The 27,826-nt window shown below is 38.4% G+C and overlaps 1 protein-coding gene across 12 annotated transcripts in view; it reads right to left on the bottom strand.

Moving 5' to 3' along the window:
- nav2a (neuron navigator 2a) overlaps window positions 1-27,826 on the bottom strand; it is a 155,789-nt gene that overhangs the window by 28,790 nt on the left and 99,173 nt on the right. For 6 of the 12 annotated variants that reach the window (XM_041275163.1, XM_041275155.1, XM_041275158.1 and 3 more), the window contains exons 10-14: window positions 26,508-26,891; window positions 19,370-19,492; window positions 3,803-3,941; window positions 1,956-2,256; window positions 585-1,260 (exon numbers count right to left, since the gene is read on the bottom strand). In XM_041275163.1, the coding sequence (XP_041131097.1) occupies window positions 585-1,260; window positions 1,956-2,256; window positions 3,803-3,941; window positions 19,370-19,492; window positions 26,508-26,891 (1,623 nt within the window). Of the gene's footprint in view, window positions 1-584; window positions 1,261-1,955; window positions 2,257-3,802; window positions 3,942-8,855; window positions 9,026-19,369; window positions 19,493-26,507; window positions 26,892-27,826 lie in introns of those variants that run through there. The other 6 variants (XM_041275166.1, XM_041275156.1, XM_041275159.1 and 3 more) reach the window with 4 other exon arrangements.

The raw sequence follows: 27,826 nt of genomic DNA, 5'->3' as shown, positions 1-27,826 counted from the left end.
TTCCAGGAGGCAAAACCATTAGAAAAACTAGACAAACATTATATTTTACAGAAAAAATATGACGTTTGCCAAGCTACACAATAGTCTTTAGGACTTGAAAAGATTAAACTGCATTTTCATCTACATGCCAGTCCTTCTGAACCTCTCAAAAAGAACAGTCAGCCTACTCTACTTCGCCTAGTTGTTTTCATTAGTTTATGATTAAATAAGCTTTCTAAAGCTAATTCATTAATTTAACGAATACCGAATTTCAGAATAATACAAAAAATTTCAAAAAATAAGAGGAAAATGCAAAAGGTCTTTCACTGCTTCAGTTAATTATCATCACCAAGGAAAGGGTTATTCGTCTGCAGATTCACAAACCATAATTACACGTTCTCATTATCTGAATAAGAATGCAATGTCAGTTTATAAAAAAAAAAAAAAAAGGCTTTACAGCTATTACTAGTAATTCATTACTAGCAAATACCTTTTCTAGGACACTAAACAAACAAATAAAAACCCCAAAACACAGCTTTCTATTTGAGAGTAGATATTTCCACGAATTATTGAAAGCATTTATATGACTGAATTCTGATTCTTACCTGCGCAAAGTGGGTGATGACACATCTGCATATTTGGATGATTGCTGGCGACCGCTCTGCGAGGCCCCAGAGTGACAGGCTGGGCTGGCCTTGACAGAGTTGCAGGAGGCTACGCTCTCTGTATCCGAAGACACACCTTTCTCCCTGTCCGTCTGGTTGGCTCCTCCAGGTAAAGGGCCACCCGTTCCTACTTTGGAAGGCTCTCTTATTTTGGGCACAGGTAAGCCAGCAGACTTGCTGCTGAGATTGGAGTCAATGCTACTGGTGCTGGACCGGTTGCAGTTTCTGCCACCGCTGCCTGACTTACTGGGTCTGGGCAAGCTGCGATATTGCAAGTTAGTCCGGGCGCTGATGGGCAGGTAGGCATCGTCCTGATGGGAGCCATCCACACTAGCCATCCGGCTACCAGACCTGCCGATGAGCCCGGATGACTTGGGGATTTTGCCCAGGGTTGCTGAGCCGCTGGTGATGGTGGCACCGCTGGCAGTGATGATGGTCATGCCCCTGGGCTGTTTCTTGAACCCAAAGGTGTTGGTGGGGGTCCTGGAAGCACTCGATGGAGGTTTCTTGGTTTCGTCTCCACTGCTGCGGCCAGCATCTGAGGGGGAACGCTGGACATTAGCAGACTTGGGGGAGAGCCTGCCCTTCTCTGATACCTTGGCATCATCAGTTTTTCCTAAAGTCATTAAAAAGATCTATTAAATTATGAAAGACGATCTATAAAAATGTTTTCGATTGAAGCCTTATTAAGCAATATAGCAGTACTGATGTGGCTATTTCTGTGTTTCCCACTATCTCTGTGTCTCAAGCCCCCCCTCCCCAAGGCAACAACCTGGGGGTCACAACAAATCATTCACATCTTGAGAAATGTGTGACATTTAAGTTTTATCATGTGAGAACTGATGATGAGTAAGTTGATCTAAACAATATAGCAGACAAAATTTGACCTTCAGCAAAGAATGTATTTGTGTGCTGCTGCATCAGATTTAACTTTACCTCTATTGTTTAATAACATCTGTGAAAGGCTTACTTAAGATTAAAAGGTTACAATTGACTGGATTCCAGTTTGTGTGTCAGACAGATTAAACTTGGTTCAGGGCAGAACTTTTCTTTCTCTTCCATTATTTACAGTGTGTGATTATTACTCTGCAGAATCTCAGAATAAAAGGTTGATTTTCACTTTCAATAGGCTTTTTGTTTACTATGAAAAAGCTTTAAATAGTCAAGACATTTTGACTAATGCTTTAACCAATGCCCCCCCCCCCCCCCCCCCCCCAAAACAAAAAAACAAAAAAACACACAACAACAACAACATCATAAACCTTTTTAGGTTAAGGACTAACGGAGAGTATAAAAAATGAAAGGACATACTAGGTTGTTGCATACCAGTTCCATGGGTTTTCAGCGTGGCGCTTTTCGTCCTGGGTGTTGTGATGCCAACCTGGGCAGTCATGCCTCGTCTCCAAGAGCCAGTCTGTGAGATGACAGTTGTTTTCCTGCCCGAGTTGCTTTTGTCGGACTCATCGGACACATCGGAAGGGTTGCGTCTCCACTTGGAGCCGGACTCCATCTTGACTCCACTGTCTAAGCCGCCGTCCGTTTTCTTCACTTCATCTCCAGACCACACGGAGTTCCGCTCCACAGCACAGTGCTTCTCTGCGTCCGTCTGGGGCTGTAAAGATATCAACACAGCACTCATCTATGAGAGAGGCGGAGGAAGGCAGGCACGCAACATAGTTAAAAAAAAATCCAGAAAAATCACAGCCCCAGTACTAGGATCTTAATTCCAAAACAAATGACAATAGTCATGCAATCTGTCAATTTACGTCAATACAAATTGACATTCACGGAAGAATACATTCAATTAATTATTAAACAGAGAACTAACATTGCCTGGTTTCTGTTCACTGATCGTGGTTTGGTGAACGGTTCTTTCTTTAGAGAATGACAATGTCTGACAAGTGGAGTTGACAAATAAGTCACAAGCTGGATATGAAGACCTCATCGTCCCTTTCGGTGCCTTGAAGGGCAAGAACTACTGTATGTTCCAGGATGCAAATAAGCTTAGGCAAATGCCACATGCAAATGTTCCCGCCCATAGCGTGACAGTCAGTCAATCGCAATAATACCCCTAAAGCACTTTGCTTCTTTTTAAATACTGTTCAAATAAGCACTGGTGTTGAATGTTTGTTGCTTTTTCAGTTGTTGCAGCTACTGATTTATTAGGTACTTAGTCTGAATGGTAACAAAATCAGATAGAGAATTCATCTTTGCCCTTCAAGTCCCCCATTTAAGAGATCAAAGTCCGATTAAAATGAACCCTGATGGGCCCCCATGGAAAACACATGCTCTAGCCAAAGCACATCCACTGCACACAAGAATATCAGCATGCCATTTAGTTAATGATTTGAAAAGCTCAAACAGGAAAACAAGGAAGTTGCATGATACAGAACAGAACACCACTTGTGGTAAACTGGATCTACTTAAAATCAGCCTTCTAGTGTATTTATCCGAACTATAAATCCAGAGCATTGGTATGCCAGAAAAAAAGTTTCAATATTCATAATATACCAAGCCCTTAAATAATAAAAAAAAAAAAAAACCCTCTGCAATAAATAATAATAAACATTTTTAAAAAACAGCATTGCGTTTCTGTAAAAAAATTTGAGGAAATAAAACTTATAAAAATGTGTGTTTTTACAGTTTCTTGGCCGTCACACATACTTTAAGTGCCCAAAATCATTCTTTTACATGTGTAAATACATTTTTGGCAACAGAGTAACTTCTTTCTACAACTGGAGCCAGGCAGACCCAAGATCACCGCGCTAGCATCAGGTTTACCTATGCCGCACAGTACAAAGCCCGAGAACACTGCTATGTGATACAGTACAGGTATGCTTAATATACTATTAGATGAATCCAACCTGAAGTCCTGTAGGTGACTTTGCATTTAAAAACCTTGCAACATTAGAATACCAAAGTGTAAATTGCCATTGAAAGTGCAATTAAATCAGGTGTAAACTGTGTGTTAAAATCCTAGCAGAAAATAAAAGGAATGCAAAAAAAAAGCGTGTGTGTAAAATATATATATATTATACATATACACACACACACACACACACACTTGAAATTCTATAAATGTAGAATACCCAAATTAACATCGCTAGCACCAGTTGTGTTCTCCAGGCAGGTGAACAGAATGTTTGGGCTAGTCTTACCTGGCCGTCAGTACTCTTCCGCGGTGCAGCAGGCGCGTTGGCGTACAAGCTGATGGAAGAGCTGGTGTTGATGTCATCTGTACTGAGGTTGTCTATGGTGTCGCTAATCCCACTGCTCACTGAACTGCTGTCGTCCCAACTGAAAAGAGAAGACGAAAAACAAAAACCTCAACTTCTTGCCAATTTGAAACTACATAGCTTAAGCAAAGCTAAAAGACCTGAAATCACAAACTGTAGATTTATTCGTCTTAAAAATGTGAGTATTATGGTTACATACCAGCACTGTTATACGTTTTTTTTTCTTCAAGTGCCTTTTAATTACTGAACCACGCATGTAGCTTCATGCCATACAAGGGTCAGTCTGCTTGGTTAGTGCACAATTGCTTAAATCAATGTGTGCCTTACAGACAACCAGTCTGTAGACTTTAAGCTATAATTTAACAAAGACGATATGTTTAAAATAATAATTAACTGGAGATAGCCTTCAGCACTCCTAGAGAAAACATGTTTTTGGCTACCAGTAGGTTTCTAAACCTAAAGAATTTTAATGGCCTTCAGCATGTTCACTTTAAACAAAAATGTTAATTTACCAATGCATTACTTAAGCCTAACACAATAAAAAGCTAACAGATGCACTGCAATGAACAACACCACCATTGTAATGTTGAATGCCCAATGGAGAACAAGCTACTAATGTGTGCAGTTCAGCAAAAAAAAAAAAAAAGTTCAACGCAACAAAATATGTACAGTAGTCTCCGGCTAAGAAAGTACTCCTCGGGAAGCAAGCAGTGTTTTTATAGCCGACATGTTCTCCAAGACTGAGCTGACCACCAGAAACATGATTTCCATTACACACACACACACACACACACACACAACGGCTGCAATGTTGGCTCCAGGGATCAGCCACAGTGCAGCCTCCCTTGCGCATCATCATGACAACCATCAGGAATGAGCTGAGCAGGGTACTTCTCTGGGTCTTCAAGTGGGCACCTTCCATCCTTGGTGTTTCGCTGAATAGCCACCAGACACAACATGAATCAATAAATAAATACATATGTATTACTCATGACATGACACACATGCTTCAACATATGAAAGAAAAGCCAATAGACAAGTGTATGTTAATAAACTATAATAATAAAGTAACAAACTAACATTAACAAAACTAAAGAAAAATGACATGGTCAAAAACCTTAAATCGCTATGTACGATGAAATTAGCTGGCGGGTGTGTTTCGGGCTATCACAATGGCAGAGGAAATCCCTTGTGAACGAATCGCTAGCGGTGCCAAGAAGGTGTTCTTTTAAGCAAAGTTCCTATTCCTTTAGCCGGATCATTTACAATGGAAAAAATCAGTTTCACCACAAGGGTGTTCCCTTAGGCGAAGTGTTCCTATACGCAGAGACTACTGCGTGTGTGTGTGTGTGTGTGTGTGTGTGTGTGTGTGTGTTTGTGTGTGTGTGTGTATATATATATATATATATATATATATATATATATATATATATATATATATATATATACTTCAAAAACAATGAGAAGGAAGGGCAAAGGCTTTGTAAGGTTTGCCAGCGATTCCCTTGTTTATAGAGTGCAGTTTTCAAGGGCATTCAGGAGTGTTTAATGATCACCAGGTTGTCCATGGGCTCTGTGTCTGATATTTCCACAAGCTTCCCGAGTTCCACAGATTACACAGCCTGGGAGCTCGGTCAGCTAATGAAACTCCAAGGTGTCCGTTTCCCAGCTTTGTAATAATCATAGAGAAAACTACATGAAAAACCTCCTTTTTATATTACTGTAACCCCATCGCTGTGCACGAATATTTTTGCTCTGGTTTTCCTTTTATCAAATTCTGAACCCCCTGAATAAGGTAAAAGAAAGAATAATTTCACAAATATGCACTAATTCTGACAAGGAAAAAAAAGGTTATGTTGCAAAAAAATTCACCTGTAAAAAACATTTGAGTTTTGTCACCCAGAAAAGGAAAAGCATATATCACAGTACAATATGGTTCAACACAGCTACTGAAATACACCAAGCTTGATAACTCTTGAGGTGTTGACCGATGCAAATTTCACCAGTCTCGTATCCATCTATGGATGACAACTTTTCATGCAGATCAGAACAACTTATAAGACGGCCTTTATTCTTCCTGTCTGTCACTAAAAAAGGAAAGAAAGCATCACAATATACAGTGATTAAGAAGCTTCCTTGTAACTATCAGAGTAACATGGTGTTTGAAGTAATCAGGTTTGGCAATCTTTCTCTCAACATGAAGTCAGGCTCTTCATGTTGCAGTGATTGATTTCCTTAGCTTTTTTCCCCTCCCTCTCATGGTTAACCAACTGAGTCCAGGGTTCATGTTTATTAACCTTAGACCAGTGGTTCTCAATCTGTGGTCAGCAGAAATATATTGCGTTCAGGTGCACGCAACACAGCAGCTTGTAAAGTAAGGGATATCACAGGAAAGGGCGTGCGTTGTGTTGCATTATCATATAGTTGTAGTTGGGTCGGACACACAAGCCGGCAAAGCTGTATGTTAATGCAACACAGCGCACAAGCCCTGCAGTGTTTCCCCACTTATGGATACAATACAATAAAAACAAACAAACAAACAAACAAACAAAAGTTGTATTATATATGCTTCCATTTTGGAGAAAAATAGTTGCTCAAACAAGGTTCTGTTTGTTGTAAAAGTTAAACTGGAGGTTTTCACCTTTTCCATCGATTGTAATTATTGTAATTTATTGTGTGGGCCAGAGATTAAAAAATAAATCAATTAAAAAAATCCAGGTGGTCTGTAAACAAAAAAAAGTTTGAGAGCCACTGCCTTAGACAACGACAGTAATGGCTGTGTTGGCAATTCAATCTATGTATTTATAAAATCACTTAAAAACTTAAAACTCATTTCTGATGAAGACAACTCATATTCAGTTACACAAATCACAATTGAGACTTTTTTTTTTTTATTTGTTTGTTTGTTTCATCTTGAAGGCTTGTGCCCTTCACTGTCTACGCTGTGGGTCCCTAAAGACTTCCTTTTTCAAGGAAGACTGGGACTGAAACCACTAATCCTACCCCCCACTTTTTACTCTGAATACATTTACCATGTATCAAACACTGCCCAGCCCTGCTGATCAGGTGACAGTGGGAACTGTGCTCCCACAGGACTGTATGCTACACTACGAACAAAGAGATCAGGAGCTTGGAGAGAGCGAAACAGGGAGCTGGAAGAAAGAGAAAGGACGCGGAGAGCAAGATAAATGTTTCACATGCTGAGCAGTCTTATTAACGGATTGCAGTCATTTCAGAGGAAATGGAACTCCCAGAATGCAGCCGTTTGCAACAAAAAAGAAACAGCGGTGGGAGAAAATTCAATAACACCCCAAGCAAGACTGTTCATTGAAAGAGACGGTCTCTGTGCAAAGCACTAATAAACACAGCTGGGATTTCTCATATCACTGCATAGAACCACAGAAAGTTTAAAATCCAGCAAAACAATAGAAACGGCTTAGCGTTATGCCAATACACTGCAATGGAGACACAAGTAAAAGCTTTATGCAAACATGACGTCATGCTTTACCTTCTTGGGTTACATTGTCGACAGCAGGAAGACATATATAACAACAAAACACAGCAAACAGAGAGCTATATATATAAACAAAACACAGCAGACAGACGGCTATATATATAAACAAAACACAGCAGACAGACGGCTATATATAACAAAACACAGCAGACAGATAGCTGTATCAAGTAGCTACTACTTGACTGGTGGAACTCGTTTTTGGCCATTGTTCAACCCAATTGTTTCCAGCAGACTTCAGTGCCCCGAGGGCATGCTGATAAAGACGTGGGGGTTGTGTGTCTGTCCAAAAGGAAGGATTAGCAACAACCCAAGGAGAAGTAAAGGGATTAATGTTAATGTTACTACAGAGAAGTAAAGGGATTAATGTTACTATCTCCGAGCCAGGAAAGGAGTTCATTTTCTTAACGGCCTCCTCACTGATCAAGCAAGCAATCTGTTAACTGGTTTTTCAATCATGTTGGCAAAGGTTACATTTTCTTTATCTGTTGGGATTTGTCAGCATTTCTTATATTTTGCTCTGATCTGTCTTCAACTTGCAACTTTTTTTTTTTTTTTTAGCAAGCCAAAACTCTTTTACTGCAATGACACATCTGCTGTGCAGTTTTTTTTAACATGAAAGAGTCAAGAACTTGCAACTTTAAAATATAACAGCCTTTAACATTCCTGAAAGATTCAAAAGATGATACAGCAAGCATAATACTGTACCACATAACTGTCATGTAATTAAATAGCACTGGACACCGCTTTTTAAACAGAATGACACTGCAGCAGCACATCATGCTTATCAAAGTACAATAAAGCGATGTAAAACAGGATGTGCTGGCTGTCAGACTTGAGGATGTAAATAAAAGCAAACCTAAGGGTTAAACCACCAGGCTTGCTTTTTCATTTCAATGTTATCTTAAAATAATCAGATCCATAATGCATAAAGAAGCACTGCACTGGTCACCAAAGGAGACATACCAATCTTATCAGATGTACATTCTTTTGCGAACCAGCAACCTACTGGCACCTAACACACTGCATTATAGGCTTTTGGTTACAAGATGCTTTAGTCTGCTGTCATCACCTTCTATGGAATGGGTGCATTCAATCTGCATTAACTACTAAAAATAATAAAAAAAGGTCTGAGAAATGTTATATATATATAAACATAATTTTTCAATCATGCTGACAGATTACACTTTGTATTCAAACAATACTAAAAGTACTTCATTTACATGTCAATAAAAACATTACTTACATTAATATTTGCAAATGAAATGCATTTCAAAACAATGACAATTATAAAACCAAAAAACACATGTTTCTGTCTCTGTAGCTGCACCAGTGCTTCACCGAAAGTGTTAACCGAAACAAAGTCAAAGTAAATGACTTGGAAGTGCAGCTTTTCAGCTTTGTTCTTTTTTTAAAAGACAGACAAAAATAAATAAATAAATAAAACTTAAAATAACTTTCTACCTTGTTATGTTTGTTGGCCAAAGCATTTCCACGCTCCGCTGGCCACTCAGAGCTCCAGAGAAAGAGCTAAAGTTGACTTTGCAAGCAGATAGCTTCATTGGACTGCCATGCAGTGCAGTGCTTTAACCACTGTATCAGGGATCCCAGAGTTTTGTATCCAGGCAGCGTTAGCTTCAGCTGAACACAGAGCGCTCTGTGGAAACTGCAAGCGAGGGCTTGAAGGAGATCCTTAGCAAGCAGCCCTGGGAAGAAACCTGATCCCCAAACTAAATTAACCTCCAGCTTGCTGAAGGAGGTCAGAGCTGAAAACAAGTCAGCTCTTCAGAGCTGCGAAGCAGTGGCAGTGAAAATACTGAGCACCAACCAGCACCAGAATCAGATACCGTAATTAACATATTAGAAGTGGCTGATCAAAGGAAAGCTGGGAATATTCTGATTAAAACTGTTTTATTATGGACTTACAGCTTCAGTGTGGTGTAGAAACCAAAAACCCTTTCCCTCCTTTTTGCATGCTTCTTAACAGCTGGATAATTCGATTACATGTTGTATTTTTTATTTAACTTATTTTAAGATAATGGTTGTAAATGAAGACTCTACTGTACTGACACTACCAAAATTGCCTCCAAACTCAAATCACAATGGTTCACTATATAAAACAATAAAACCCAATATTATAAAGCTAAATTCAACACTCTAACAAATAACTCCATTTGCATTATTTTGACTGTGCACTGTCTGAAACTATGCACTTTATATTTTAAAATTATGGTACATTAAGCTAGTTGCTTGGGTGGGTTTTGTGACATTTGTAAAGTCCAGCAGGACAAATAATACAGGTCTCTTTAACAAATCCAATTTGTAACCTCCAAGAAAAGCAGATTGTTGCAGTCTGGCCTTCAGCCAATCTTAGGGAATTTATAAAGGTCAAAGAACAGGCCAGGCCCAATTTTCCAAAAGGATGAGAAAACGGGCTAATAAGAACCTAAAAATAGCCAAAAGTAAAATAGCTCAGTGTTTCCCTCTCCACAATTAAACACAAGACCAGGAGCATTCTGTACTATGAATACATACAATATCATAAAGAGATCATAAAGTCTGCTGCAGAAAGAAATACATTTGTATAAATTGTGTTTTATTCCAAGTCTGTGTAAAGTGTTGTCCTACACATTATGTCCTATATACATATAATACATACATACATACATACATACATACATACATACATATATAATATTATATATATTAATATATATATCGATATTATATATATATATATATAATATATATTATATATATATTATTTTTTTCCAATTTAAAAAAAGAAATAATTCAATTTATGAATGAAATCGCATTAGCTAAGCAAAGTTCACATCCAGTCAACATCACATATCCGCCAACATTCATCACAGATTCGGATGAAACTCAGTAGGATGGCAGGTGGAAAAAAACAGCTGTGTTTAAAAGAACAGTAATACAGCTGTGTTTATGCTTAGTGGCCAGTCAACTTAATCATAAAAAGGATTAAACTTCTATATAAACCATTGATAAGGGAATACAATGCAACCACTTGTTAAATCAATTAGTTGATTCTGAGATTACAAGCATAGATACCCAGTGCATGTACACAGTTTGCATGACCTGTAACAGACACCCTTAATAAAGTATTTAGTGATCACTGCTTTATAAAAAAATGTAAAACAAGGAAGTTTTTTTTTTTTTTTTGTTCTATATATGTGTATGCAGCTGGAGCCCTTCTTTATATTTAGCTGGATCACTGATGGATAAAAGATAGAAGCTCCATTGCTGCCTTGTGTCTGTCTCCACCTTGTTTGCTCTCTGCATATTTGTGTCATGACACTGGTGCTGTCGGGACTGTCATGACACTGGTGCTGACGGGATTGCCATGATACGGTACTGTCTGGATTGTTATGGCCCACGGAGCTGATCTAAAAGGCAATGGCTGTTTTATTTGCACATAAATACTCATTATTCACTCTAAAGCAAACTGAGATAGCTGCAGTTGACCATCTGGGTGGGGTGAAGCAAACCAATCTGAAAGTTTCAGTGCCTCGTCATGGTGAATGAATCTGAAATTGCTGTCTGTGGATTTTGACTTGCTCTTCAGCACAATGTTTGTACAGTAATTGTTTTGCTACACTCTCTACTATATTTATTGTACACAGCTATATTTACTGTATAAACCCACACCCTGTAAACCTGATGACAGAACACATTAAAAACATAAACAAGACATACTGTACAGTATTAGTATCCTTCAAAATCAAATTATCAAATTCCAACAAGAAAAAAAAAAACAACATCCCTGCTACATAAAAACTAAACTGCTTATATGCATTGGAAAAGGATCACATTCTTTCTTAGTTATTATTATAAATCTTTTTTTTTTTAACGGTCTCCAAGATTTAAATACAATCACTAAACATCATGTGAGTTCTTGGTAACTAGTGCAAACAATGCGTTTCCAAAAAACTAAACACTGTGCTGTATCGTAGGTTTATCTTACTTTATCAGAAAAAAAAATGTGCACGTTTATATTACCTACAGTAGCTTTTCATGCAGTCTGTAGAAATGAATACCACATTCCAACATAAAATGATAAGGTAACCTAGTCAGGGTCTCAGTTACCAGCTAACACAACTCTATAATCTTTTTGAAGAATTGGAATGGTAAAAACAGAAAAGAAGCCAAAACACACGATGATGTCATATGAAAAGTACTTTGGGTATTCTTAAACTTGATTTTGCAAACACTGTAAACTAAAACTTGCCAATGGCTTCATCTCAGAAATCGATGAGAACCCCTTGGGTTTCAAAGAAATATTTCAATTCTGCTTTATTTCAAATATGGATTGGACCAACAATCTCTTGAAAACATTTTAGTGCATCAATGCTGTAAAGATTACAGTTAAAAAATAAATAAATAAATAAATAAAGAATAAAGCTCAGTTAATTTTTGGAAACATTTTTTTTGGCAGAAAAAGCTACAAGGCTTACTGCACTAGAAAGTTATGCAGAAACACTAATATAAGCTTGACATATACATACATAAATAAAGACAAGTTAATTTTTTTTTTTTTAGCATTTTAATAGCTATGAGTGTTCCAGACAGTTACTTAAACATTGTGAATATCTTAAATATTCACATGCAATTGGAAGGTGAAATTGAAAGCTGGTTTGCAAGCAATCAGGCAGCACCCTTATACGGCGAGGCTGTACCTGGTCTAGCTGTGAATTTTAATCATAACCTGAATCTCTAATCTCTAATCTCTTAAGCATATGCTTTGCTCTGCTCTGTAGCGAGAACTGAGCTAAAACCGGACTGGTACTGCACATAACACAGCCACCCCTTACTGAGTCAAACAAGAGTCAGTCACACTGCCCTACCCCTCTCCTGGAGTTCTCAAATCCCCCGTCAACATGGAATTCTGACGTAACCCTGCTACATCTTAAATTAGCACACAGCTCTAGTATGCTTGACTCATGTTGATACAGCTTGTTAGCTCACTTGCTCATATCCCACCCTTCAGCACATTTATATATATATTACAGTCCCTTACTTATTCTAAGAGGCTCAAACAAAAAAGATACCATGATATGCAGGCCATCAGAAACCCGATTTCCCAGGGAAGCAGCTCACACCCCCGTAAAGAACAGCCCAAACCTACATAGTTATGCCCTAATTTATTTGTGCTTTTCAGTCACTTTCCTTGAAAGCATAAAATCTAATGAATTTTACACTGCCCTTATTTCCACATGAACGCAAAACACAGGATGAGTAAACAGGTACATTTCATACTTCTAGGCAATTATTGCATAACATTTTTATGAATAAAAAGCAAATGCAATGTTCTCAAATAATTATATTGAAAATAATAGTATTAAAACGCTCCTCTCCTCATAATGGTTCTGTAGTCAGACTGAAGACATTACACAAACTTTCTATTTATTTATTTATTTTTAGACCTGTTCCACCAGCGATTTCCTTCCCTACCCCCATGGGCATGAAGAAGTAGAGTATCTCTCTAAAAGTCCTGTTTTCCTAGTTTTGAAAAACTAGAGAAAAGGTTTCTCAATGCCGATACTTTGTAATCGGTAACACTGCCCTCCCCAGCTCTTTTGAAATGGTGTGTTTTTAATGTTAAATAACCACCACTCTCTATTTGCACAAGGCTGGAAAATGTAGGCAAGTAGCTTAAAAGGCTGCAAGAATAACATTTCCACTTCAGCTTGAGCCACTGGAGATAAACATGCAAGTGCATCAGTATTTATCTCAGAGTAATGGTACAATCTGCAAGTAGCAATCTTAGCAAAGTAGCAAACTTTGGCCTTTCCAGTTTATGTCTTTGCTCCAACCGTGACTGTAAATATTAAGTTAACCCAATTAAACCTCTGTCCAGGTCCTAAAGTTTTTAATCAGTTAGTAACACCTATTAAACCTCAAGTAGAACAGCCCTCTAGGGCCTGCATTGTCTCACCCAGCTGCAGCTCTTATTTTTGAGTCAGAGAGGGTCACTATTAAAATTAAAAGGGACATAAATCCTGTGAATTCTTTACGAAAGCAGTTTTCGTAGCTCAAAAGAGTATCAAAGAAACATTTACTGGATGACAGAGAAATAGAAGGAGCCAGGCTGTGCCTAGCACTTTTCTAGGGCTGCTTAATATTTTCTAAGGCAGTCCCAGGGAATGAAAAGACGCAGATTCCAATCCACCAGTTTTGGTACAGTATGACCTTGATTTGACTGATTGCGAAACTCTCACCGACACCCCACCATTAGAGAGTTAACAAATGTGACCCACGTGTTTATTTCAATCACATAATGGCTGGTGTTAAAACAGACCCATGGGTATTTCAGCACCGCACAGAATCAACACTCAGTCGCATTGAGGCAGATTACTTAAGACTTAGAAGGCTTAAAACGGATAGTGAAGGACGTTTCTTTCATGTTTCTAAATCACCTGCATTGTTTGCTCATGAGTAACACTCAGCACAAGTATCCAGTGCAGCAACTGGGGCAGAGGTTCAATTACGATAAATAGAGCTTCAGTTACAGCTCGTGGCAAAATAAATAAATAAATAACCCACCTATTAGTAGTTCACTTGGTGAACAGTTCCTAATTACCGTTCATCAAATTACACAGCGTTAAGACATCAGGCGTCAACATGTACAAAAGAACCCCAAACCCCATGAAGAACTAGTGAGAATTCCCTAGGGTCACTGGTCAAATGTTCTTCAGCATGTGAGCTAACTGTTTTCCCAGTCTCTCCTTCCATGGCATTTTCAAGCACAAACAATTAAACAGATACATAGATAAATAAATAACTCAAACTTTTCTACATAGCGTTTTCATCTTTTAATTATGTGCATTTAAAAAAAAAACAAAAAAAAAAAACATTGCGACTTAGTAGAGGAGAGCAATACTGGTTTCTTACCCAGTAGGTGTACTGGTATCAATGTGAAGAGTGTGCTCAAGAAAGCAAAACAGAAGGATGATTATTTTTGTAAAGTTTATACACTAATAAGGCTTTAGCACATGTCGTATTCAGTATTCAGTTCATGTGTAATGGCTTATTGTACTGGAGTTGCACTTAAGCAGTCTGGTCACAGTATATTACAATGCGTTTCCTTTTTGGCAAAGCCTCATTTTAAGCCCTCTACAGTGCATGCACTGGTCTCCACGTAACACACACAAAAAAGATTAAAACACTCATTCTTATATATATACAATGGCTAATTCAACAACATAACATATTACAACAACCTGTTTCCGAAAGCTAAGTAAAAAACACGTGTTCCAGTCTAGACGCCCGGAACACACAATTATCAAATATTCAGAACAAAGGGATGATGCACAACCTCATCGACAGTTACTTTGAGCACAATAGCACCCTATTTGAATGGTTAATGAGACAAAGAAAAATGTGTTGTTTAAGAAGCAATGACTACCTCCTTACCTGTAGTCAGGGTGAAGCAGGTGTGTGCCTGCCTAGACAGAACACGGACTTCTGAATTAGACATGTCTGGTGACTCCGTCTACCTGGGGCTTTGAGCATGCTCCCTCTGAGAGCTATCCCTGCTAACCACACTAGCTCAAACTCCAGTGCAGAATACTAATATACTATGATTGCTTTGCAGTAATTTAAATGTACATGCTTTAGTAAAAAAATGATTGCATTGCAATTCATTGAGAAAACAATATATAATACAAGGTTGACATTTTGCTGCTTGTTTCTAAAAGCTGCAAATTCGTTTGAAATAATATTCCTAGAGCATCTGCTGCAATACAGTCTCAAATTTCCTCTCAAGTTTGGCATGCATATATTCATGGTATTCTGATCTGCGTTTTTGAGAACAGATCTTTTTCACAATCCTTAGAAGTAAATAAACTGTTTTGTTCAGCAGAGAAACCCCAAAAGGCCAGCACTGTAGGTCTAAGGTTTAGAGAGTAACAAAAAAGAATTTGCCCTCTGAAGTGTTCCACTACAGCAAAGCTACAGTACCATTGTAAAGGCCGCAGTTACAACGGACTCATTGAAATATGAATATCAGAAATCTCACTGAATACCCTCCCCTTCTCTCCTCCTTTCAACATCTGGTCTTAGTCCACACAGCTGTGGTCAGACACTAGAATCTTGTGTTTGACACCGGGGAGTTGGCTCGTGTTACCAGGCTTTTTACCAGCTGAAAAAGACTAACATAATCACAGTATTCTCGGACACAGCTTTCTTTTAAGCGAATAACATGCAAACCACAGGCACTTCATTCATCCCCTTGCTCTTTGTAAGCACTAATTTACAATACACGTTATCCAACATTTTTTTACACCTTAAATTTCAACCTGTCAACATGATTTATAGTCCATGGGTTCTCATTTGCTGATGTTATTGTAATCTTTTAAATTCCTGTAAATTACTGTAAGGTATGTGCAAATCCAGTATAATCTAGTATTCCCCAGGTTAATAAATACGTTTTTTTTTTTTTTAAATGGCACATGTAATTCTATTCCTGCAATAACGTTTTCCCATTAAAAACACTTTCTACATGCCATGTGAAAAATTCTTCAGATACCCATGACTGAGTTTCTGCAATACCCCACAAGAGTAGTGTGTGTGTGTGTGTGTGTGTGTCAGTGTTAGCAGCAGGCAGAAGAACTCTGGGGACAACGACACACACTACCTCTCAGACTGAACAAAGAGAGAGGGAGTGGTTGTATACAGAGGCCAGGAGCAAAACCAAAAATCGCTTGTTTGGCAATAAACAAGATTTAACATGGAAAGCACGAAATAGAATAAATAATTGGTAGTTCTATGTATGTATGTATGTGTATATATATATTATTTAAGACGTTTGCATACTGTCCACCATACAATTCAGACATTAGGGTGCAAGAGAAGACAAACCCATAATTAACACCTGCACCAATGTAAATCTACTATATTACAGTCTATGCTATTATTTAATTATACATGACATTCAAATAGTCATTTCTATTCCCTAGAATGATTCAGATTTTCAGTTTAATTCACACAGTCCATAAGCTGTTAACACCATGAGCAGACAGAGAGGCTCCTTTCCATTCGCATGTTCAAAGAGATCTGGTCTGTGTGTTACATCCCCATTGCAGCCTGGTATTCCTCACCTCTCACCGGTGCTGCCCATCAGGGACAAGCCTATGAGAACCTCCCATCCAGCAGTTCAGGATCAGTTTCCCGGTGCACCTCCCGACAATACCAGTGCGGTAACACAATCTGTTCATTAATCTACACTTCCCTAATGTATGTTTTTGATCTTGCAACAGAACCAGTTATGGAATTACAGCAGCAGCAGACACATGAGGAAAAAAAGAAAGGCAAGAATGTAATTGTGTTATACACCTAGCTTGCAAACTAATATGTTAATAAACCTCGACTATTTTCTCTTCTTCGAAACCCTCCTATTTCACCCCTACCTTTAAATTTTTTTTTTTTTTTAAAAATCACAAATTGTCCACAGGCTGTCCAATCCCAGGTCTGTGCAATGGACTAGACAGTCAGAACAGATGTCTCAAGTCCCACAGCTCAAGGGTTAAGTCCCAGTACCAACTGATATCCCAAATGAAGATGCTGGAACACCATACTGTATCTCCTGGACAGCAGGGAAACCAGATCTGCCTTTTTGCCCCAAGGAGATGGACTGAGATCGGAGATTGACTGAGTGGTCTGTGTTCGGGGTCCCTCCCAGCCCTGCAACATGACAGCTTAATGCTCAAGCAGGTTTGAAGCCCCAGGGGCAGCGAGGAGTTTGAGACGCAATTAAAAAATATACTTATGAAAATAAAAATATTGGTACTATATTAGATCAACGGTGCAAAACTGTTTATTTTAAGTTTGAAAATAGCTGGGATTGAATGCAAAACTATAATAAATCAACCACATCTACAGTGAGTTATCTTTTTTTTTTATATATATAATTTTGTTTCTGATTTAGCACCACTGCTGGTAAATAAGCCAGTTTAATATTCACACCCATTACATTAATCTGCTTCTGCTTCATATCCCCCTTGACAAGTTTTAATTTCAAAAGCTACCCCGTCGCTAACCAAAACCTAGAAAGATCGAAAGGAAACACTGCAATTAACTGTAATGCCAGGGACGGCAAGAAGCAGTCAGACTTCGCTCTACCAGAAACCACTGGCAATATCCAGAACAGTACACTTTACTGTACAAGCAAGGTGAACCATTCGTGTGATACCAGTCCAAATATACAAAATAATCCTGCAGTCTTTTATACATGACTGTATTGGACTTCTTTAAAATCATACAAAAGAAACAACTGAGCTGTAAAGGCCGGAAGGTATCATGCCAAATGTAACAAGTATTTCCACTGGCACAAACACCAGTCAAACTAACGCAGTTTATGGCACACTAAAACACCAATAAATCAGTCAGTTTTCCAGTATCTGTGAACGTCAAACACAATCACTGCCCTATAATAAACCATGGGGAGCTCTGCGTTAAGTAAGGGCGCTCTTTCATTTACTTAACCCTCAGTTCAGAGGCTTCCAATAGAGGTGGCCAGCAATGGCATGCTGGCATTGACACAGAACATAAACCCTTATGATAAACATGGCAGAACTACTAAGCATATTGGATTTCATTGAATGAACAGACCAGTTTAAAAACAACCTCGAGTTCCTTCTTGCAAGACAATTGCGAGTTCAACAACACATTTTGTGTTGGAAAGGTGGACCCTGGGATACACGCTGCCATTTCCAACTGCTGACAAGTGAGCTCAGCTGTGCTCTTACTGGTTCCATTAACCTTCCTCTTCTCTATTAAATTACTCTGTCTAGTTCTCGTTTCCACCGCTGCTTCAGGGTAAATGTATCTTGTAAGGTCTGTGTTTTATGCTAATGGAGTTAACATGCATAACCAAACTTCAATTAAACCAGACAAGTAAACCAGACAGCTAACATTCCTATGCAGTATTATAGAATGCCTAGCTATAGAAAAAAATTAAAAAAGTGAAATAACTTACTTGAAACTGACATTTATTAACAAGTGTTGCGATACCTTTCTATATATATTTCTTTTTTTACAAATTTAGTCATTGCCAATTATTTTTGTTATTTTCTCCCAATTTGAAATACCCAATTATTATTTAGGCTCAGCTCAACGCTACCACCCCTGCGCTGACTCGAAAGCACCGAAGACAAACGCATGCTGTCCTCCGAAGCGTGTGCCGTTAGCAGACAGCTTCTTTACACACTGCGGATTCACCATGCAGTCACCCAGAAGCTACAGTGTGGGAGGACAACGCAGCTCCCGGGCAGCTAGCAGGCAAGCCCTCAGGCGCCCGGCCAGACTACAGGGGTCGCTGGTGCGCGGTGAGCCGAGGGCACCCTGGCCAACCTACAACTAGAGAAAATATCAGTCTAATTTCAGTTAGCTAAAAGGGTACTTTGTCTGCCATTTATTAGCAAGTGACAGCGAGTCAAAAAAAGAAGTAGCATATTTATCAAAATTATGAGTCAAAGCCTTTTGAGATTTTGTTCCTCTTTCTTCAAAGATGATATTAAGCATTGACTTCTGATCCAAAGGACATGTGGTTATTTTTAACTGCTAAAAAGATGTTATAAATCAAAAATCAGAAAGCAGAATACATGAAGTATACATTAAGTTAGGCAGCCAGACCTGAAATCCTGTATTTAAATGATCCCACGATAACTACCGAAGCAGGGGTTCCACTGGCAGATGCTAATTACAAAACGTTCCTTTCAAATAATTAGGAATTCAAGCATGGCTTTTTTTCTAACCGATATCGTACAGGGAATAATTTACCCATATAACAATACAAAATAAAAATGCAGGCAACAGTAACAGACCTTGTAAAATTAATTTTCTCAAGCGGAACCACCACGCTGCCACAGACAAACCTGTTTTTTGCCAAGTTGTGTTTTTTTTTTGGTTTTTAAATGTCCAGATTATTAAATGGACACATGAAGGGCTTAGCCTACCTGTCAGCATCTCCAACTCCCATGGAGGTGTTGCGCTGCAGCGTCTCCCGCACTGCAGCCACCCCGTCAGGCAGTCTGTTCAGGCGACGGGTGTACAGGCCCAATCCCCCATCAGTCAGGTAGCTGCACAAACACAGGAGCAAACAGTCAAACAAAAGAAGGCAAACATTGAGCCTTTATTATGACTGGCTGCCCACCAGCACGCCTTCTGATCCTTTTTTTTTTTTTTTTTTTTTTTTAAATTTTTTTATAAAAAAAAAAAAAAAAAAAAAAAAAAAAAAATCAGGGAGAGTTGTTCAATCCATTAGCCTTTCACCTCTCCATCTGGAGGTTTTAAGGACTTCGGCTATCACTGAACTCTAATCCACATCACAAAACCACCACAATTTAACTTGTAGACTGTAGACTGTGGACTTGTAGACTGTAGAGACTGTACCCACATCCTTAAGAGACTGTTTACACTGTCTTAAACTGAAAAAATAAATGTAAAAAAATAAAATAAAATAAAATTTATACATATATACACACACACACCCCCTATAGCCTATACCCCCAGACCTGAAGGGTCAAAGGATATTTGATACTTTGTTCTTTAAGGAAAACAGCAGTCTTTTTAAACCTTAAACACCCAAACCAGCTATCACTATTGTATCAATACAGAAGACTGCAAGGCACACAACAAAGGAAAACCTCCAGACTGTTTTGCTAAAAGCACGGACGGCTGTGCAGTATTTACAGTACCAAAACGTACCAAAACTATAAACAAGAATGCTTAGACAACACAGCGGCTGAGCACCTTTCACTTTGAACAGCAAGGCAACGCTGTGGAAATGTTTTCTGCATTTACACAAACCTTGATGTTTGTAGTACATTTATTCCTGAAAATGTTAAAGTTTCTAAAAAAAATTTCAGATTAAATAGATTTAAAATCTTCAAAAATAAATAAAAAGAAATACAAAAAGCAAGCCTCAGAGATCAATATGCACAACTGTTCAGCCAGCAAGCATGATTCTCTTCTAAACTGCAACTAACACAGCTCAGATAATACGGCTCATCTGGAATTGATGTAGACAAGTTTAAATTAAATGAGGTTACTTTAAAGAAATGGTTGTCAGATTCAATTATTAAAAACAGAGCTCTTTTATTCCAAAGTTCTGTCAAATAAAATGGCCTTAAAGTGAAAGTTGACACACACACACACACACACACACACACAGTAACGCACTGGTCACGGAGTTCAAAGTACCTCGCTCCCCAGAAATCTCCACAGCATGCACGTGCTAGGCAGGTCACTTCTCAGTAATGGGCTTTGTGATTGCCCCTTTTGGGGGAGTGGCTGACCCAGAAACTGTTATTGATCACTCGCTGCCAGTAACCTGAAAGGCTACAGAGAATGACCGATCATTGCTGGGACGGCTGAGGGCATTGGCACTGGGATAGAATGCCTTTCACTTCGAGGTCACTGGCACCAGTTATGGCTGCAAGAAAGTGCGTCATAAAAACTATAATTAACTGGTGCTCATTCCAGGAAGTCTCTCTAAGGTGAGCATGGAGAATGAGCTTCTAAGTGCCCAGTCCCAGCACCCCAGACACTGCTTATCTACACTGAGCTGTATCTGAGATGTAAAGAGATGACTTTAGTCTCCAATACTAAAATCATCTATTATAAGATAACACCAATGCTTTCTTTCAAGGTAATCTGCCAAGTCAAGACTGGTCTCTCATAAGGACTGCTATGCAACCAAAGTTTTACTTTGCACAATTACTCTTCTAGTACTAAGTGATATCTGAACTTTTAAATTACTTTATAAATAAAAAAAAAAAAAAAAAAAAAACACATGCCAAGCTGATGCACAGTTTAGCAACTCGATTTCCCTGAATGTAATTGAGTTTTTTTTTTTAATTATTTAAACAAAGATACTGTATACAAATATGTTTTGCATAAGAGTGTATAAATAAGTTAAACAGACTTCAATTCTAGGAGGTAACTGTTAGTAAACATCACAAAGACTACACATGAATATTAACGTTCTAATCTTTAACATTTGCCTAAATTTATTTAATACATATTGTTACAGTGTGGTGACAAATGTTGGTTTAAAAAAATAAACAAACATTACTAAACTACCAAGCTGAAGCAGCCTACTGTACTTAACTATTAGCTCAACTCTTGAATCATCTGACATACCTTGTAGTGTTGTACATTAGAGTAATCAGTCCCAAGCCACACAATGGATAAATAATCCTTGTACTCCCCTTTTAGCAAACTAAACAGACCAAACAAACAAACCATCAACTAGAGGAGCAAAGTTACAGAAATATCTGCAGTCCTTTTTCAGAATGCTATAGCACAACACTTTTTCACGTATTCTCGTCCCCAGGTCAGCAGCCTTTGTTTGAAATGTTAACCAGTTCCATGTCTTCTGTAAGTCTAAGGGCTTCAAGCTAATTCATTCTCTCCCTCTCTCTCTCTCTCTCTCTCTCTCCCTCTCTCTCTCCCTCTCCCTCCCCTCTCTCTCTCTCTCTCTCTCTCTCTCTCTCTCTCTCTCTCTCTCTCTCTCATCGCAGCTGGCATGGAGCCAGTCTCAATTATTTCTCAAATAGGAGGAAGGAGGAAGTATGCCTGGGGTGAGCTCCGAGTCAGAGCTGCAGGTTTGTGCTGTTTTAAATTGCAAGCACAGGCAAGAGACCTCCAGGGGTTTGTGACAGTAGGTGTTGCTTAGCTAGTGGTAGCAGGGGGCTGGTCACAGAATTGCCTAAGGCTTTAAGATAGCAATTGTACATATTTTTTTTTTTGGTCAGTTCATTTAAAAGGAAGCTACCATGAAGGAACAGAAGTCAACTGATTATTTGGGAAGGGAATTACCAAGTACTAAGAGAAAGAGAGACGATACATACAATACACTATTTTCAGGGGAAACTGGGGAAAGGATCAAACTCCCCTTGAGGGTTGATACTGAACCTTGGCAAAAGAACACACATAACAATGTCCAAATATCAGTAGGGAAATTTCAAGTATCAAAGGACCACATGTTTACAAATGCACCTGAGGCACTTCCATGCCAATAGCTGTTTAGGTGTCTTGCATACCAATGCTGTTTAGGCGTCTTGTATACCAGATGCCACTGGAAGGTTACAGTCCTGTAATCTCCACCATGGAGACACAGAAGCACCTATTTACCTATCTCCCCCCTCCGAAGCACAATCTAGGTCACAGTCAATCTTAGAAATGCCCCTCTGCAAAAAGCAAGCACACAGGAATCTAGTTCCTGGACAGCGGTGGCTGAGCTGAGGGAGTAACTGTGAGCCGAGTCGCAGCCGTCTGTTTGCAGTACAATTATACACTCGAAACACTTGCTCTGCAAACCTCAGTCTTCACACAGGCCAGGAACAGCCATTTAAAAATAACAATTTCCCCATTGTGAAGTAGTTGCCATCTCTTAGGCTACATTTGGTTAGAGGAAGATGATCATTTGATAAAAAAGACTTCAAGACAATTACAGCCTTTACCACCCCAGGTGCTTCAGACCGGCTACGTCTTTTGTATTCTTTTTAATATCTCAGGTTTACCACCTGTGAACAGAAATGCGAAGCCACTATTTCATAAAATAATAATGCTTCAACACTTAATGATTAACTTTGAATACAAAGAGAATGCATAGCAGGAAACAGTTGTGTGTGAGGTGTACTGTATATAAATCAAACCTCTAAAGCAGCTTCACTATTCTGAATAACTTTTTCTATCACAGTGCATTCTCTGAAGTGGCTCATCTAAGTCAGTGTTTTAAGTCTAATGCATAACTTCTCCTTTATCGCATGTTCAGCTATCTCTTATACGAATTCCAACTCAACAATCACATACTACTATTAGCAGTGTGTACCTACTCCTGATTCTGGCTGTGTTACTGTACCTCGATGGAGAAATGTTTATCTACTTTTCTCTGTCTACAGTGCATATATAGGTCGATAACTTAGAAGTACTGACCAAGGTCTTAAAAGCATTTTTTTTTTTACCCTCTAATTTGCACTAGCATTATAATCAATGGTCTTTTCCTTCTGTTGAATATCTTTTGGTTCTTCACTTGTGCAGATTCTAAAAGCTTCCAAAGTCGACGCTATAGATGAAATGTTATTGCTGCTTCCTGTAACCTAATCACTTTATGTGTTGCAGTTCAAACTCACTCCAGCGGTCAAGCTGCAACCTGGCTTCCAAAAGGTAACAGAAGGCAGCAGTTAACATACAAAAAAAAAAAAACATGCAAACCAGAAACCTCAGCACTTCAAACAGGGGACCAGTAATAATGTTAATAAAGCTAATAACAGGTACATTGATTTAAAATCACTGGTCTGAACACCACAGAGCAAGTCCAGTAAATCACTACATTACAAATGTTCTACCTCCACCTAGCTGAATTTCACAAAAGCAATTATGTTGAACCAGTCCGTTGTTTTTAAAAAAAAAAATATATATATATATATATATATATATATATATATATATATATATATATATATATATATATATATTACCATAAAGTTGTTCAAGTCAAGTTGTTTGGAGTCAACTCCAAGTTAAAACAACTTCTGAAATAAATGATCCTTTGAAATATTAAACATTCTGATGAACTTAAATAACATATGTGGTTGTCTAATTAAAAACAGCTTACTTTTAAAACACCATGTATTAGGCTTTGGAGGCAAAACACAGTTAATTAAAAAATCAATTTAATAATTAAAAAAAAAATGTACACATGTCATTAAGCCCAACAATTAGGTGCAAGCTTGCACATGCAATCAGTTTTGCATAATACAAGCTCCAGGGTGGAACAATGTGACAGTCAGCTAATAACGAAAATCCCTTTCTAGAAAGCAGCAATGGAAAAAAATGTAATCTCAACGTGCACTGGCTCTGTATTTATACATTCTGCAATTATTCTCAGCCTCTCCACTGTGTCTCAGGTATGAGGCTATGAAAACATTTGCTATCAAAATCACACACCTTGTGACAACTCTCGACACGTTTAGTGTGCAATGGCAACGCTGCAATGATGCTGTACGAATAACCAAGACACTGACCCTCACTTATAGTATAGATCACTAATGCAACAGTTGTTCTTAATACCAGATTGCCAACATTAAGGCTGATTCAGAGCTTCAAAAGATAGAATACAGCAGCACCCTTTCACATACCATTAGCCAGAAGAGGGTCATGTTTCCACTGCACCACAAATCAAATCCAACACAACCTGTGTAATTCTAGTAGCCAAATAAAGAGGCATCGTCTGTCTTGAACCCTCCTATTAAAATCAGTTTCAGTCTTTGTTTCAACAGAAATAAATGAACACTGTATATGACATGTAAATCCTTAAGAATGCTGGAGCACACAACCTTTCAAGAGAGCTGAAGAGGAAAGAAATGTGTACTCTACACCCAGTGGCAGTGAAGCAGTTTTTAAAGGGGGGGGGGGGGGGGGGGGGGGGGGGGGGGGGATGAAAGCCATTGGGCAAAACTGCAACCCCTGTGTATGATGGAAGCTGCTGCACCCCCAGTTCCAGCGCCCCTGTCTACAATACAGATGGTGCTCAAGAGAAAGAAGGGTTGTTTTTATCACATTCTAAACATCACTGCGTACCCAAACGATTTGCTTTCAAGTGCTGTAAGGAATCTGTTTCTTTAAGAAAGCTTGCTTGTTTGCATCTTCTTCACTGGCATGTGTACTCCCTTCTGCTTATATCCCAAAAAATGATCTGTTGGCCATTACTGGTTCTTTTCGTAGTACTATCCACTGCTATGTCTTTGACTCCTGGGTTTACTCACAGTTTCTTATACAAGTCATCATGTGATGTCTTTCAGTAAAGTGAAGCTACACCAGCTGTATGCAACTGCCAAATAAATAAATGGGCTGCTTGTTTATTTTCTCTACCAGATACAAAGTTCTATTAGCTTCCCTCAACTGCCCTCCTAATGCTCCTCAATCCTCTATATGCTTGTAATGGTGATTCTGACACTGAAAATAAATGAACTCCATGTCATTGATACATGTAGGCCTTCAAACTAGAACAAAAAAAAATAAATAATAATAAGAAGAAGAGAAATAAACCTTCATATCCCTTCATAATTAAAAGGAGACATTCTCTGTGGGAAGCGGTTTTTAAAAACTCAATCTGCCAACAAGCTAATCAAATAGCTCTGTATAAAATGAAGAGTCAGGAGTAATGAAGATGAAAAGAAAAGAAAGTTAATGAATGAGATAGCAAGGTCAATCTCTTAATGAGGCAAATATGACACGCACGCAGGCACGCACGCACGCTCAAATTTAAACCCTGTTTGGATTTACTAAATCTACTCTTTAAATCCCTGATAAAAATTGGGCCTTTATGCACGTCCTAGACACTGCCAAAATGTTTCCCAAGACCCCTATTTGTCTAATCACATTATTTTCACTGGGCACCTCTATTTTAAGTTGCATGATATACTAGGCTGTCTTGCTTTTTGCTGTGCCAATTAAAACAAAATGTAAGGAGTTAGGCATCGAATACAATAATGGAAAGCAGAAAAATCTGAAACACCAAAATGCCTTTTCATATTATGAATGCACCTTATTCTTATACAACACTTCTTACGTTGTCTTCCAAACCAAAGTCAAAACACACTGTAAAAAAATAAATAAAATAAAACAATAATAAATTCTAAAAGTGATAAAAAATGATTATGGTGTTTGTTTTTGTTATTTTTTTTTTAAATCCACATCCTTAAAGTCCTTGCATATTTGTATATAATAAAATCAAGAAAAAAACTGAACTGACCAAAAACACAGAAATCTGCAAGTTAACACAAACGCTGGTTTCATTCTCCAACACACCACAAGGTGGAGTAAAACTACTATTCTAATGAAGTCGCCAACTTTTTTCAATCTTTTACCATCTAAATTAGTTATTTGAATGTTCTGACTACATTTAATTGCTTGGGGGCGTGGGGAGTGCCAAAATGCTCTCACAATCTACTCATGCATCATATAAATACTGACACCTTGTGGTTATATGGAAGGTTGCTGATACACTATCAAGAGAACATTGTTTAGGCACACAGACACAAATCAGCAACCGCTACGTTTTAATAACTAAAAGCAATAACTTACCCGCTAGACACATCATCTGTCCGAAAATTTTTTCCAAGCACATCCCCATCGCTCATGTAGCCTGTAGCTTCCATGTGGATTCCCTCTAAATCCAGGTCATCCTTGTCAGCAAGGTCCACACTGCACAAGTTACTGCCTCGTGCTGCTAGCTGTCTCCTGAGAGGGGCTGAATACATGTACCTCCCAGACTCCGCGTTTACAAAGCGACTGGCATTGCCCCGAGGAGGGAACCCATTCCCCAGTGATGGGGCATCTCCGGCCTGCAGGCGAGGGCTGGACTGTCCCGGTCGCCAAGACAACGGCGTCGACCTCGCCGTCAAGCTCAGGATGCTGCGCCCACTGATCTCAGTTGTGACGTTGCTGTCGAATGTTGTTTCCAGTGTGCTGGAAAGTGAAAAGCAAGAGAAATCAAGTCAGCTATATTAAACACCCCTTACAAACATTTCTTAAGTGTATTATCTTGGTGTATATTGTAAAACTATACTGGTAGTTTCTTTAAATTTCCTCTTACCAGTACAATTACAACAGGATTCAGTTTCACTACAGTAGAACGCTATAGACAATTATTGCATAGTATGTTATAACAATTAGCAATAGAACAAAAATATTCTACAAGGAATCCAAGGATATATATATCAGTAATAAAATAAATAAATAAAAAAAGATTCAATATTGCCATATCTTACAATTTCCTGAGGACTGGGTATGTAAATCGCTCCTTGTTTGGTATTCCAAAGCAGCAGGGAGACAGATATGCTGCTCCAAATAGACTCAGGCAAGCCTGTTAGTATTTGGCCCAAGGCCAGGCTACTGGGAACCTTGCCACAATTAATAAGTTATTAGCATTTTTTTTTTTTTGTAATTCACCATAAATGGATACCAGTTATTTCCATTGTCTGTTGCCAATATGACCAAAAGCAATACATTGAGAAGATGTGTTACATTATGAATATTATTATTTTAGATGACAGAAGATCCTACCGACACATACAAAATTAACTAAATCCAGAGGATAAGAGTCTAAACCAAATGTCTTAAAACCAAAACTCAATACACTTGGCTGTATTATATGTCCTTTCATTGGGATGCTGTTTAAGAAAAAAAAAAAAAACTCTATTCAAGCAAACAGCAGGGGTTCACATTTTGTTATTTTGACAATTTCATGCTAGGAGCACTTGGAATTACACAGCACAAATCCATCACAGACATTTCAACATACCTTTCCAAGACGACTGCTAAAACAAAACTACACGTGTGAGAAGTACAGTGGTTACATTGAAAATGTGTCAATGCCTATCTCAGACTGCGTGTTTATTGCA

This window comes from Polyodon spathula, chromosome 17 (assembly GCF_017654505.1).
Source record: "Polyodon spathula isolate WHYD16114869_AA chromosome 17, ASM1765450v1, whole genome shotgun sequence".
NCBI classification, from domain to species: domain Eukaryota; kingdom Metazoa; phylum Chordata; class Actinopteri; order Acipenseriformes; family Polyodontidae; genus Polyodon; species Polyodon spathula.
Note: the sequence above shows the minus strand (reverse complement) of the source record. Positions and strands in the feature narration are given on the sequence as shown.